Source organism: Thamnophis elegans, chromosome Z, assembly GCF_009769535.1.
Source record: "Thamnophis elegans isolate rThaEle1 chromosome Z, rThaEle1.pri, whole genome shotgun sequence".
NCBI classification, from domain to species: Eukaryota; Metazoa; Chordata; class Lepidosauria; order Squamata; family Colubridae; genus Thamnophis; species Thamnophis elegans.
Window position 1 is genome coordinate 82,614,963 of NC_045558.1, and position 14,912 is coordinate 82,629,874.

Genomic DNA, 14,912 nt, shown 5'->3' on the forward strand with positions numbered 1-14,912 from the left:
TATTGCCCTCAGGTGTTTTGGAGAGCAGCCAACCCCACTTTCCTCTATGACAGCCCCCCAAGTACTGGAATACCTGAGCTATATGACAGCTATAATATCACTCCTAAATTTCTTTTTTTCGTTAGACTAGAAATACCTAGTTTCTGCAACAATTCATCACACAGTTTAGCCTCCAGATCCCTTATCATCTTTCTTGCTCTGCTGTAGATCAATACTTCCCAAATTATCTCAATTGATAGCACCCTTAATGTTTCTATAATTTTTTCACTATACCCCTATGCTGAAAAAAAGTACCTAACACTTGTATTTCGTTTGGAAATTTAAAATATCCCTAGAGCACCTGTGATTTCACTGGGATGCCGCTGAACACAAGTTGGGAACCACAGGTCACAATAATTTGGATGGAAGGTTGAATAGGGGAGAGACTACCTACTCCTCTCCAGAATAGAGATCAGAATGTGGACAGCTACACTGAGGTTTTGTCCTAACTTGTGTTTCTTTTCTCTGCTATAAGACATTGAGTAGGAATATATGCATGGGATGGAAGCAACTGGACTGGTTCTATCTATCATCTGTCTGTCTGCCTGCCTGTCTATCCTGTCTTGTCCGTCTATCATCTGAATAGCTAATTTATATAGTTCAGCTGTACTTAAGGTACTTAATACTGAGCAGAACTATCAGGAGATTCAAACCTATTAGTTATTTGGAGGACTGAGTTATTGGATTACATAAATAGTATTCTTTAACCTGGAGAAGGAAAGACATGTGCTGGGGGTTTGCAATATTCTGGTGGGGGAAAGAGAAGGCAATAAATCAGGGTAATGATAGACACAAGATCACATGAGAAGAGACAAGAGGTCAACCAGTCTTCCAGAAGCTGACCTTACTGTTTGTTGCCAATCCTGCATTCCATTCCCTGTACTCAATCAAGGTCTGATCTTCATAATATCAGTGTCCCCTCCCCCATTTGCAGTAGTTGCTGCTAGATACAAGGTCAATCTATAATAAAATATGCCTTAACCTCAGATCACATTAGATATGATAAGTGAAAATTAAATTTATCTATATGAACCAAGGCCATAACTGTGACAAGTGCAGGGTAGCTATGGAGACCACAAAGCAAAAGCATCCACAAAGTGCAACAAACTGTTCCCCTAGGCCAGCGATGGTAAACTTTTTTTGGCTTGCGTGCCATTAGGGGGAGTGCAGGGGGGTCATGCGCAAGTGTGCCACATCCATATGCAATATGCGACACTCCCCCAGTGCGCATGCGTGCATGAGAGGCACTCCCTCCCCAGTTTCTGCATGCTTTTTTCACCATCCCCAGGATCCAAAAGCTTTATAGGAGCCTGGGGAGGACGAAAACAGCCTAACCCACCCGCTCAGAAGCCCTCCGGAGGCTTCAGGGTCCTTCAGGATGCTTCCCTGAAGCCTCCGGAGGGCAAAAAACAACCCTACGAGCAAACCAGAAATCTGTTCCTGAACTTCCGGTTTGCCCATAAGGCTGTTTTTTTGCCCTCCTGAAGCCTCCGGAGGGCCTCCGGGGTGGGGGGAGGCTCTTTTTGCCTTTCCAGGCTCCTATAAAGCCTCTGCATCCTGGGGAGGGTGAAAAATGGCTTTTAAAAAGGTTGAACGCCTCGAGTGCCCTGACAAATGGCTCTGCGTGCTCCAGGAGCTAAACTAGCAGATTTCAAGAAAGGGCTACATCCCATTAATTCCCAATCAGGCTTCAGTAATACACATCAATTTTGTATATTCATCCTTTACTAGGTTTTAAACACAAGTGGTTTTATTTCACACCAGCTGCATTTGTTGACTATGCAACACTGGAACCTAGTAACCAAAGGCACCCAATAGTTCAGTCATCTGAGCCAAGAGCTGAGGCAACCACAAGCTCTACCTGATATTAAAGCAGCAATGATACTAACAATGACTCTTCTTATCTTCTATGTCAACATTACTTCAATTCCTTGAATGTTCTACAGTATAATATAGAAGTTCATTATATACTAACCAAGAATAATTATACCTACCATTGATTCTGGACAATATTCAGGAGCACGTTGCAACAAGTGTTTCAAATGAGAATCGCTCTTAGATGCCAAAATCTATTAAAAGAATAGTTAAGAAAATATTGTATGGTAAAAATAGCATAGCATAGAATTTTAGGCTTATATACAACTTCACAATGCTTTACAGCACTCTTTGGGTGATTTACAATGTAGAAGCACTATTTGCATATTGCCTCCAGTAATCTGGATCCTCATTTTACCGATTGATGGCTGAGTCAGGTTTAAAATTTCACCATTAAAAGTGATAAACACATAGCAATATTGCTGGCCCTATCCAGGGGACTCATATTATGGTAGTATTTGAACTGGCATTCTAACATTAGAATGCCAGTTCAAATGTAAAGTTCAGCATAAATTGAGAACCAACTTACCAGTTCACAAACATCATGACACATTAAGTTATTCTTCGCAAGGTAACAGCATGATGCACCTGTAGGAAAACATACTTTTCAACCTCAATAAAACTTTGTAATGCTAATGGAACTTTTTTTGTTTTTATGCTTGCTGTTTTTCTAAAGTTCTACTTTAAAACTGAACACTGAAATGACAATCATTGCCAAGCTTTTACAACAGCACATGATCAAAGCAGTAAAAATTATATTTTTATAATTATATGTTTAATACAAAGATTAGGAGTAAAAGATAAAATATTGGATCCTACAACAGACCTCCATCCACCATTTATTATTGAATTCATTAAGGTAGAAATTCTTCCAACATTTTAATTTCCCCCCAAGCTTTTGGCAGCCAGGCTGACTTGTCTCTTATGAGGTAAACTACTAATGAACTCTCTTATCTATTGGTTGTTTATACATAGTAGAATCTTCCTAGTATTTTTCAATCTCACTACAATCTGTTGCAATAGTGTCACTGTCGGGAAGTTTCTCTTTAGGTCTAGGTTGCTTCTTATTAAATACTCTCCAGTGGCGAATAATGACTGAGGCAAATTCTGCAATGAACGGATTTGTTTAAACAGTAACAACTTCAGAACAACAGAATGGAACATCCCCAGTTTGACAGCTATTTATATGGTAGCTGTCAAACAGGCAACCAATTAGAACCTTGCTTTTCTCCCGCCGGATACGCCTGCGCGTCTTAGCCAATGGCGGGCAACTCTGGTCCTGATTGACACCTCGCAGTTGCCATGGCGCAGACACACTTCCTTCCCCCAAGATCGCGCAGGTGTAGTCAGAGAGGTAGGCGGGTCGGTGTCTGTTCCTCTCCAAGCATTGCAGTTCTTGAGCTGGCGCCGACGAAGGCACCATACCCTCCTCGGCTACTGGAGAATGACGTCCATCAGAACGCCTCGGAGACTCCGCATTGGACGGTGGCCATGGTTCTGCAGGTGGGTCAGCCAGCGAGGGGTTATGGGCGAGGGTTATGTGTTGGAAGATGATTTGGCCGGCAGGCAGCATGAGGCCTTTTGTTTCAGGCTGGAACTCATCAGTGTTCAGATCAATTGGTGACTTGTGGTGGCGAAGATGATCAATGTGTCACCGCCACTGCTAACTATCATTCAGTAGGACCCTGTAAGAACAGGGTCCTGTTATTTCAGTTATTTTACCCAGTACCCACTTGGGAGGCCCTGCGAAATTTGGGGCAAAACCTTCGTCACCTTTTGAGAAAAACTCTAGTATGGTAAGTCCCTGGTGTTAGGGAGATAGCATAGTGTGGGTGGAGCCTGTCCAGCATGGTTTGGAGCTTCCTGCCCATCAGGAGCTCGGCAGGGCTCCTGTTAGTTAACAGGCAAGAGGTTGAATGTTGGAATAGCAAATATCTTGTTATTTTGTCATGCAAGTTCCCTGAGTTCATCCTCCCCAAAGCCTTTTTTGCCAAGCAGACTGCCCTTTCCACTCGGCCATTGCTGGCTGGGTAAAAGGGGGCTGTCAGGGCCTGCCGGACGCCAATAGTAGTGAGGAATGCCTGAAAAACAGCGATGGTCCACTGTGGACCATTGTTAGAGACCACCACATGTGGCAACCCATGGCATGTGAATAATCACTGCAGAACCCTAATAGAGGCTTCTGTGGTGGTGGACACCATGGGCACGATTTCAACTCATTTAAAAAAGGCAACCACCACTACCATAATATGAGTCCCCTGGATATAACCAGCAAAATCGAGATGTAAACTCGACCACTGGCCCGGTGGTTTCTCCCATTCCCTGGGCACTGCTATGGGCAGGGCCGCTCATGAGGCTTGAAATGCCTTACACTATCCCACTCATCCTTTGATGGCTTCATCCATCCCAGGCACCACACACAGTTGCGGCCAAGGGCCTTCATGTGGATGATGCCCGGATGGCCCTCGTGCAGGCACTGTAGTACCTAGGAACTGAGCGTCATAGAGATAACGACTCGGCTGCCCCATAGTAAACACCCTTGAAGTGCTGATAACTCTAAGCGCCACCTACCATATGGCACGAACTCCTCAGTTAGGGACCTGGCAGGCCACCCCCTGCACACCCAATCCAAAACTAGATAAAGGACCTTGTCTTGATGCGTACACGCCACAATATTCGTAGCAGTGAGCAGTAAGTCAAGGTCCTCCACCACCATAACATGGGAAGTCGGAGCTGGGTCCTGGACATGCAGAGGCAAGGGCAGCAACTCAAAGCATCTATGTGCTCCACCTTTCCCCGGCCGATGCTCTAGATGGTACGAATAAGTTGCCAAAAATTCAGACCACCTAAGCATCCAGGGAGATAGTATAGGCGGAGTCTGGCGATCACCTGCCGGGACCCCCAAAGGGGTTTATGATCGGTTTAATCAGTAATAACTTCAGAACAACAGAATGGAACATCCCCGGTTTGACAGCTATTTATATGGTAGCTGTCAAACCGGAAACCAATTAGACTGGTGCCTTTCAGCCAATCTTTCTGCTGCCTTGGATGCCTTCTTGGGCTTGGGCTGCTTCCCTTTAGATGGGCACCCAGTCCCCACCCTTAGCAGCAGGGTTTAGTCTGCTGTGCTTACTGGTGGTGGGTCCTGCCTGGTTCATCTCTTCAGTCTCGCTGGTATAGGCCATGGTGAAATCTTGGCACAAAGACAGCTTAGGGTGTTGGAGAATGAGTCTCTAAATGAAGCAAAAGGGAGCTGATGGCCCTGAGAGGGCAAGCAATGTCCCAATAGGTGCGATGAAGGCAGGAGAAGTTTTGACGCCAAAATGGAAGTCGGGGCACCAGCAAATCCGCTCTAATTAAATACCAGGGAATGGCCTAGGCAATAGCCAAACTCCCTGCAGCCACCTTGATGGAAGTCCTGGGGAGAGGGAGGCCTGTCTGGAGACCTGGAGCAAGGCCAAGAGTTAAGGACCCCTCCCAGCAGCAATCTGTGGTGGAACAGGCAAGGCAAGACTTCAAATGGCTCAGAAATAAAGCCAATTTTTCTCCTTTCAAAATGACTGCCACAAGCCTGGAGCAGCACCAGGAAACTGTCGGCAAATCGGATAGCTCAGGAGAGCCTCCGGGCTATTCAAAGTCCTCCGACAGCTGTAAAAGGGGTCCTGACTGCCTACCTGCCCCAAAGGGCTCGCCAGCAGCCGCTAGTGAACCTCCCATGATGGTGCCTCAACCGCAGCAGTACGGAAGGCAGCTCGCTCCAGGCAGCCTGTTCCGTGCGTCAAGAGTCAAAGAAGACAATTTCCAACTGTTCTCAATGGAAGAGAAAACAAGAAAGGAGCTAAGGGATCTAAACTAAGACTCACAAAAATAATAAAGCCTACACTACAGTAAGAATGGAGAGCCCAGCTTGCTGCACAAGGACTGGAACTCCCCAAATGTGTCCTTTTAGGGAGACTGAGTTTTTTAAATTGGGCCTCTGAGGGAGCAAGAGGCGTGGCTACACGAACTTCGAACTCAGTCCTTGGGCAGCAAGCTGAAGTTAACCCATGCTTGGACACTCCAAGTAGTACCTAGAAGAGGGACGAAGGGATAAGAGTCTAAAACATAAAGAATGGTAGCCAGAATTTATTATGTCTAGTTTAATGAAGGACTAGGGGTGACATAGCAATGTTCCAATATTTCAGGATTGCCACAACGAAGAAAGAGTCACGCTATTCTCCAAAGCACCTGAGGGCAGAACAAGAAGCAATGGATGGAAACTAATCAAGGAGAGAAGCAATCTAGAACTAAGGAGAAATGTCCTGAGTTAGAACAATTAATCAGTGGAACAATGTTCCTCCAGAAGTTGTTAATGCTCCAACACAGGAAGTTTTTAAGAACAGATTGGATTACCATTTGTCTGAAATGATGTAGGGCAGAGATCGGCAACCTTAAACACTCAAAGAGCCATTTGGACCTGTTTCCCACAGAAAAGAAAACACCGGGAGCCACAAAATCCTTTTGACATCTAAAATGAAGATAACACTGCATATATCGGTTTTAATCTTTATGTTATGTATAAAAAACTATAGTGTGAAATCAATGAATTGCTACAGAGAACACACATTTTTATTTCTGCATGCAAAAAAACAAACATTTGGAACGCCCCAAAAAAAGATGGGTCGAAAAGCTTAATAAAGCTTGCGTGCTGACGGTTGTCGCACACTGGTGGTTGTGATGCATATTTTGAGCCAGAGTAGAAAGATGAAAGAGCCACATGTGGCTCCAGAACTGCAGGTTGCAGACCCTTGATGTAGGGTTTCCTTCCTGAGCAGTTGGACTAGAAGACTTGCAAGGTTCCTTCCAACTCTGTTATCCTGTTAACTATTCTGATTAAATGACAGGATTCTGAAGAAGCTGCCAGATGTGATCTCAGAACCACATCTTTCAAAGACCCTGGAGCACCAGAGAACTACCAAAAGACTGGGAAAAAGCTGATATGATTCCCATCCTCAAAAAAGGAAGAAAAAACCAAATCCAGGAACTACAAGTCAATCAACTTGACATCAATACCTGGGAAGGTCCTTGAAAAGATAATCAAGCAACACATTTGTAAAGCAAGATCCAGATGGATTTTGACAGACTTGAACATTGGGCCTTATCTTAAAAAATGAAATTCAATGTAGAAAAAAAGTAATGTTTTACACTTAGGCAAGAAAAACTAACCAGATACAGATTAGCTGAAATTTGGCTCAACAGCAGTAACTGGCAGAAAGCAATGGTTGGAAATTAACCAAGGAGGGAAGCAACCTAGAATTAAGAAGAAATTTCTTGACGATGAAAACAATAAACAGTGGAATGACTTGCCTTCAGAAAATCATTGGAGGCTTTTAAAGAGACTGGGTTAGCCATTTGTCTGAAATGGTACAGGGTCTCCTGCTTGAACAGGAGTTGGACTAGAGGATCTCCAGGGTACATTCAGTACCAGCAAAGGTTAAGGAAAAGTCATGGATTGCAATAATTCAGTAAGAATTGAATTATTTCAGAAAGTTAACAGAGGTTATATAGGCAGTCACAAGGAGTCAAAATTGACTCAAAGGCACAACCCTATTAAAAGAAGAAGAAAAAGGAGAAGGAGAAGAGGAGGAGGAGGAGGAGGTAAAGGTAGAGGAATAATAACAACGATACAAATTGCCCTTGAAGCTTTAATATAGAAGATGAGCAAAGTGCTAAAAGTTGATGTATCTGAGAAAAATTTACTTCAAAAAAACGTTTTGAGAGCATACAATAATACTTTTCAAATCTTTGCAGAACATATTTAAGTTATGGTGACTGAATCTTTTAATTCCTAACAATCATAGTTTTAACTGTAATAGTTTTACAGAGGAACTAATTAGCCAGAGTAGACTTCAAGAGGTTGGATTTAATGATTTAAATAGACTTTTGAAATTTCTCACTGAATTATGGCAGTTTTATGAGAATCCCCTTTGTCAGTTTTCTTATATGAATATTTGGGCCATAAAATGTTAAACATCAAAACAGAACCAACATAATTCCCGGATTATCCATGGTATACATTATGCTTTAAAATAATAAGAGAAAGCATAATAAAATATTTCTATTCCATTCCTGTTGGGAGGATCCACTGTTTGTGTTTGTGTTTGTGTGTGTGTGTGTGTGTGTGTGTGTGCTTGCAGCTTGTTTTGATTTGTACAGTAGTTATGTTAATAGCATTTCTGATTTCCCATTCCCTGATTCAGGCCTTCGGGTATCCAATCCAGCTCCAATCCATGTCCTTTATTTTAAGAATTTCACTGAAGATATGTACTGTAAATAAATAGACAGCACTTTGAGAAAAAACCAAAGTGAAAATATTCATATTCCAAGGAATTTTATGCTAAACTCCGTTTTAATTGGCGTCTGAGATAGCACACATAATTCGACCGACATCCTTGATTTTTTTTTCTTAATTTAAAAGCCATTATCAGCAAATTCCTTCAAACTTCAGCCAACCCCAACCCCCCCCCCCCCCGCTCCCATCCCTTGCAACCCCCTGTTAATTAGCGGGTTGGTTGAGAGATGGTTCTGAATGCATAGCTATCCAGCCTACCATTTAATTGTTCCCGGAGCCATTCTTACCCGTCATGCCTGGGAGGAACAAGAGTAACACGGGGATGATTAACAGGTCTGTCTGACTTCGTCCATTCTCCCGCTGTGGACGAACGCCTCGAGTCGCCATAGCTCGTTCTCTGCCGCCCGCCCCATCCGCCAGCCACCCGGGCGCCTTTTCATTGGCTGAAGGACCCCTCCAGTCCCGACCAATTGTTCAATCTGAGAGAGAAGATAGAAGTCTACGAGGGAGGGACCCCTTAAGAATCCGGAGGGGGGGACGACTTTCTCTACTGTTTCGCGAAATTCTTAGCGATCGGGACATTGGCAGGCTCCTTTTTTGCGAGTTTTATATAAAAGTTATAAAGTCTTTTATATCAAATACTTTAATTAATTTACCTAGTAGAGTATAACTTCTTGCCGGTATATAATTATAGGGATAAGTATAATTATCCTAAGAATTAGATGAAGAAAAGTGAAGGAGTGACCTAAAGACACAAATCATGTCTTTCCATTTAGAAAAATTAAAAGGATTTTAATTGTAGCATATATACATTTCAACATCTGACTCGGAAGAGGCCACCTAAACGATGACCAGTCCAGTGTAGTAAATCCATTAGTAAATTCAACACTACAAAAAAATGTCTGGCCTCTGAACACAACCAGTGAAGGGAGATCTATTAAATTTTATTTTTACTTCTTAAAATGAAAAACTTTGCATTTCTTTCTGTAAAATTTAATTATATTATTTTCACCCCATTTCTCCAAATCAGTAAAACATTTTTAAATTTCTATATTTTGGTTTTATTTATTCTGTGGAATTTTGTATCATATGCAAAATTTGAGAATACTATTTTACTTGTCTCTTTATTCAAGTACTTAATGAAATGTTAAAAGAACAGAAGGCTGACCTTAGTGACATCTAATTTGATAGTTCTCTCTAGTCTGATGGGGAATCATTGATGAGCATAATTTAATGCTATCTAGCCCACATTTCACTACTTCGCTAGTCAGCAAGTTATGTGGTACTGTATTTTGTCAAAAGAATTGTTGAAATCAGGACATATGGGGTGGGTGGGTTTGTAAACCAGTATCTATAGTTTAACATATATGATCATGTGATCAAAGTTCAGATGCTTGGCAACTGGTTTATACTTATGACTGTTGCTGTGTCCCAAGGTCATGTGATTCCCTTTTGCAACCTTCTGGCAAGCAAAATCAATGGGAAAGCCACATTGAATCACTTAACAATGGGGCATAGCTCACTTAACAAATGTTTTACTTAAAAACAGAAATGTTAGGCTCAATGGTGGTGGTAAGTCAAGGACTACCAATATTCATTTGTTTCTGTTTATGGATTCCAATATGCCCTGTGCCAATAAACAGTATATTTTCATTCTTTGTTTTACAAAGTACTGCATGTATGTATGCATTTGCATGAGGAGGCAGCCCTAGCAGCTTCCAAAGTGTAGAAAGAATCATCAGACACACACACCCATCTCCATCCCATGACCCCAGGAAAAGGAAACAAACAAACAAACAAAAATAAAACCATTTGTGAAGGCTGGGAGAAAAAAAGAACTCTGCCTATCAGCCAAGCAGAATAGCTTTAGGCAACCCAATAAGAACATTCTGCAAATGGATATACTCGGGGTGGGCTTCAAAAATTTTAGCAAGGTTCTCATTGTTGCTGAGTTGGTCGGCCTCCTGCACCATTGTGGGGGGGGAACATTTTTGTTCTCCCTGGGCTTCAGAAGTTTTCCTCGAGCCTTCAAGTGGGCAAAAATGGCCTCCCCAGGCTCCAGAGGCCCTTTTGAGCTTCCTGAACTTCCGGTAGGCCCATTTTTCGCCCTTCCCAAGCTTCCATGCACAACCTGCACTTACCTGCATCCAAAATGGGCTGCATGGGAACTCTGGAGAGGGGCGGGGCAGGGTGGGTGGGGCAGGGCCAGCCAGGAGTGGGATTTGGGGGTTCTCTGAACTGCACAGAATCTTAGCTAGAGGTTCTCCCAAACCCCTGCAAACCACCAGCAGCCCACCCCTGTAATTGCAAGAATGTAACAAGAAGTGGCTTCAGCACTTCAGACTGAGGCAAGCCGAATTGATAGGATTAAACTAGGTAAATACAAAAACCCACTAGATATACATTCTTCTCCCTTTTCCAAGTCTGGACTCGACCCCTTCCACCACTCAGAAAACCAGATGGGGCAATCAAAATACCAAAAGACATATTGTTAAACTAATCAAATGTTCCATCCTGTGTCTCAATCACAAAAGTTCAGAAAGGTATAAAAATAATCCTACTCACCTTTCCAATCTCCCAGCTGACCTGGAACCCGCCACTGTTGTCACTGCAGTTTTCTGGCTTCTGAAATAAAAACCACCTTTCCAGCAGTCTTATTTCATTCATCAGTGCCAATTGCATCGTCCTGACTGAATGAACTAGAGATTTTTTCTTCCAGCAAAAGCATTTCCATACTGTAATCAAACATAGAAAACGGTATGTATGTCTGAATAATTCAAAACATATACTTTTGACAGACTTTGTTCCCATATTTTTATTAGCTCACTAATTCTTCTGAATCATTTACTTCTTCATATCATTTTTATAATGAAGAACCCAAAACAATAAACTAGTTACCTAATTATCAATGAATCAGTGAGGAGAAAAAAGGAATTATTGTCCCCAGGTTATTCTATATTAATATAGTTCAAGAATACATTGGCATGTTTAGTCATTATAGTTCAGATTTTTAATTTCTGAAATTATATACACAGGAATATAAGAGTGGTAAAAGATCATTCCTACAGCTACATCACAGGCACCCATCTTAAAAAAGGAGGTAAAAAGTTGTAGATATTCCACTATTGAGCAAATCATAAATAGATGCTTGAGTTATTTAAAGTGATGTTGAGTCTACTTATTCTAATAGAACATTAACTTGATTTACAGTAAATGAATTAAAGCTGAGGCGATCTGGATAGTTATTGTGGATATAAAACATTATGACAGACACTTATGATATTCCAGATTGCTTGTCAGATAGGCTCAGACACTCAATATATCTATGAGAAAGAGATGCAGTTTGCATCTAACATCCCAAGCAATTCAATTTGGAGGGGATTAAAAATAAAGATCTGTCAGGTGGTACATTTGTAGAGGTACAATAAAGCTGGAGAAAAATATGCAGTCTGTCCAGAAATTGTCCTGTCTTACAAAATAAAGATACAAGCATTTATTCCTGGTGCTTGCTAGTTACTGTCAAAAATTTGTGCTCAAGTATAGCCAAATTTCAGGACCGCTGCTAGAGTTAATCCTGTAGAACAAACTGATTGTTCTGAGGAATGCCAGGATGAGTTTGAGAAACTGAAAGCAACTGACAATAATTATTTTGTGCTGCAAGCTTCAGAGTTTCACAAATGATTCATATTGGTTGTTTATGCCTCAAAAAGCAGGATCGAGGAATCACTATCTGGGGGTGGGGGGGGCAATTAAACTGAATACAGAACTGACCAGGCAGCACTAAAATAGCTGCAGGAATAACAGAATAACAGAGTTGAAAGGGATCTTGGAGGTCTTCAAGTCCAACCTTTGCTCAGGCAGGAAACACTACACCATTTCAAACAAATTCAAACATTTCTTTAAAAACCCCAGTGTTGGAGCACCCACAATTGGCGGCAAGTCATTTCAGTAATAACAGGCAGTCCTCGACTTACTACCGTAAGTTTCTTGTTGCTAAATGAGACATTTGTTAAGTACACTTTGCATCACTTTACAAACTTTCTTGCCACCGTTAAGTGAATCACAGCAGTTGTCATTGACTTTGCTTGTCAGAGAGTCGCAAGTGACCCACATGACCCTGGGACACTGCAGCCATCATAAATATGAATCAGCTATCAAGCATTTGAATTTTAAAAATGTTCATAAGTCACTTTTTCAGTGTTGCGTAACAAAGAATGATCACTAAATGAACAGTTGTAAGTCGAGGACTGCCTGTAATTGTTCTGTCAGGAAATTTCTCTTTAGTTCTAGGTTGCTTCTCTCCTTGATTAGTTTCTACCCATTGCTTTTTGTCTTCCCATCTGGTGCTAGAAAATAGGTTGAACCCCCTCTTCTTTGTGGCAGACCTTCAAATATTGGAACACTGCTATCATGTCACTCCTGGTCCTTCTTTTTATTAGACTAGACATACCCAATTCCTGCAACCATTCTTCAAATGTTTTAACATCTAGCCCTCTAATCATATTTGTTGCTGTTCTCTGCACTCGTTTCAGAATTTCAAAATCTGTTTTATATTGTGGTTTGTGATGAACTGGACCTTCATAGGAAAGGTCCTATGATGGAGATTGCAGAATAGTTTTATTATATACAACCAGATAACTGTTAAAAATGATATGTTTCAATTTGTGCCAAGTGCCAAAAAGGGAGCACTTTGCGCATGCACTCATCTGGGCCACAAACAGGAAGAGGAACATGCCCAGGGGGCATGCGTGTGCTGGAAATTGAACTTACAGTACGTCTTCTGGTTACTGCTGCAAATGTGCCAATCAGCTGGCCAGCATGTATGCTTACGCCAGAAAACAGAAGACCAGCTCTTCCAGTTTCCAGCATTTCCGCAGGTGCAAAGGCCACTGAACATGTGTGTCACAAATGCGGAAGAGAAATAGGTGATGCCACACATGCCAGGCAACATGGTTCTGTGTTTCATTTCAGGCACGCCTGCTATAGGTTCACCATCGCGTACCTATAGCATACATGCACATTTGGTTTTTCTTATCTAAATCCAGAACCTATTTTTTTTCAATATTGAATTTCATTTTGTTAGATAGGACCCCATGTTGAAAATCTTTCTGTATTTTAAGCCTATTTTATTGAATGTTGTCTATTTCTGCCAGCTTGTCGTCTGAAAATTTGCTGAGTTTCCCATCTATCCCCTCATCTAAATCATTGACCAACATATGGAAGAGTACTGAGCCTGTTTCCCATGTTTTCCCAATTGACTTTTAAATATCATAAATATAGGATAAATTCTCAGAGAGCCTTATCTTTCAAATTTACATGAATCAAATAGAAATGCTCATCTGCAAAATAGATAGTGTTAGAACAGAAAGAAACAGATGGCTTCTGGAAGAGGAAGTTTAACATCCTTCCACCTTCCATCTATGGGTTTAGCTCATTTATGCTACATTAGGCTACTTTAGAGTCACCAGATTCCTGCAAATGCCATGATTGCACTGCATCAGCTTGATAAGATTTCCTCCCATATTTGGCACAAATCAAATGCACACTGTTCTAATTTGTCATATCATTCTTTCTGCAACAATTGGGACATTGATGTTTCATGCTTTTCTGTTTCTTGGAGAATGGATTAATAAATAAATGTATCATCAAATATACATATGTCAACCAATCAACAAATCATGAAGTCTCTAAATACACTGCCATAAAAGAAATTACCAGAATTAAATGGTCAGAAATGCAGTTTCCTCTAGTTTCCCATCTTAATGCATATCATATTATTATCATAATTATACAGTACAGTATTTTCTACTGTGTGTTGTAGTATGGCAACATGTTTTCATTACACTTTGGAGTCCTAGTGGATGATCACTTGTATATGAGCCAGCAGTGTACAGCATCAGCCAAAAGAGCTAATACAATCCTGGGTTGTATAAATGGGCATAAAATCAAGATCATGTGAAGAATTAGTACCACTTTATAAAACCCTAGTAAGACTACACCTGGAATACTGCAACCAATTTTGGTCACCATATTACAAAAAAGATGTTGGGACTTTGGAAAAAGTTCAGAGAAGAAAAACAAAGAAGATCAAAAACCAGGAGACTAAAACATATGAAGAATGGCTGCAAGATTTGGGTTTGACTAATCTAAAGAAAAGACTTAGGAGTGACATGATAGCAGTACTTCAGTATTTGAGGGGCTGCCACAAAAAAGAATGGATAAAATTATTCTCCAAAGCAACAGAGGGCAGGACAAGAAACAGTGGATGGAAACTAATCAAGGAGAGAAGCAACCTTAAATTAAGGAGAAACTTCCTAACAGTGAGGACTATTAACCAATGGAAAAGCTTGCACCCAGAAATCGTGGGCGCTCCATCACTGGATGTTTTTAAGGTGTTTAGACAGAGACTTATCTGAAATGGTATAAGTCAGTGATGGCTAACCTTTTTGTTTTCGCATGCCGAAAGCATGCACGCACATGTCCAACCTATAATGCAATGTGTGTGCAACACCCCCCCCGTGCACCAAACCCCCTGTGCATATGACCCCCTTGCACCCTGTTTTGGGCCTAGCAGGCCACCCTAAAGCCTCCTGGGACCAAAAACAAGGCACATGGGGGCACCACCCTGCGCTATCCCTGCCACCCAGGCATGCACGTGTGACTACCC

The 14,912-nt window shown here is 41.6% G+C and overlaps 1 protein-coding gene across 1 annotated transcript in view; it reads right to left on the reverse strand.

The window, feature by feature from the left end:
• The window catches only part of RECK (reversion inducing cysteine rich protein with kazal motifs), a 94,029-nt gene extending 85,344 nt beyond the window's left edge, over nucleotides 1–8,685 (reverse strand). Inside the window, 4 exon segments of the mRNA XM_032235893.1 lie at nucleotides 2,034–2,108; nucleotides 2,444–2,502; nucleotides 8,533–8,647; nucleotides 8,650–8,685. Of these exon segments, the coding sequence (XP_032091784.1) occupies nucleotides 2,034–2,108; nucleotides 2,444–2,502; nucleotides 8,533–8,647; nucleotides 8,650–8,685 (285 nt within the window).
• Nucleotides 8,686–14,912: the final 6,227 nt, after the last annotated feature.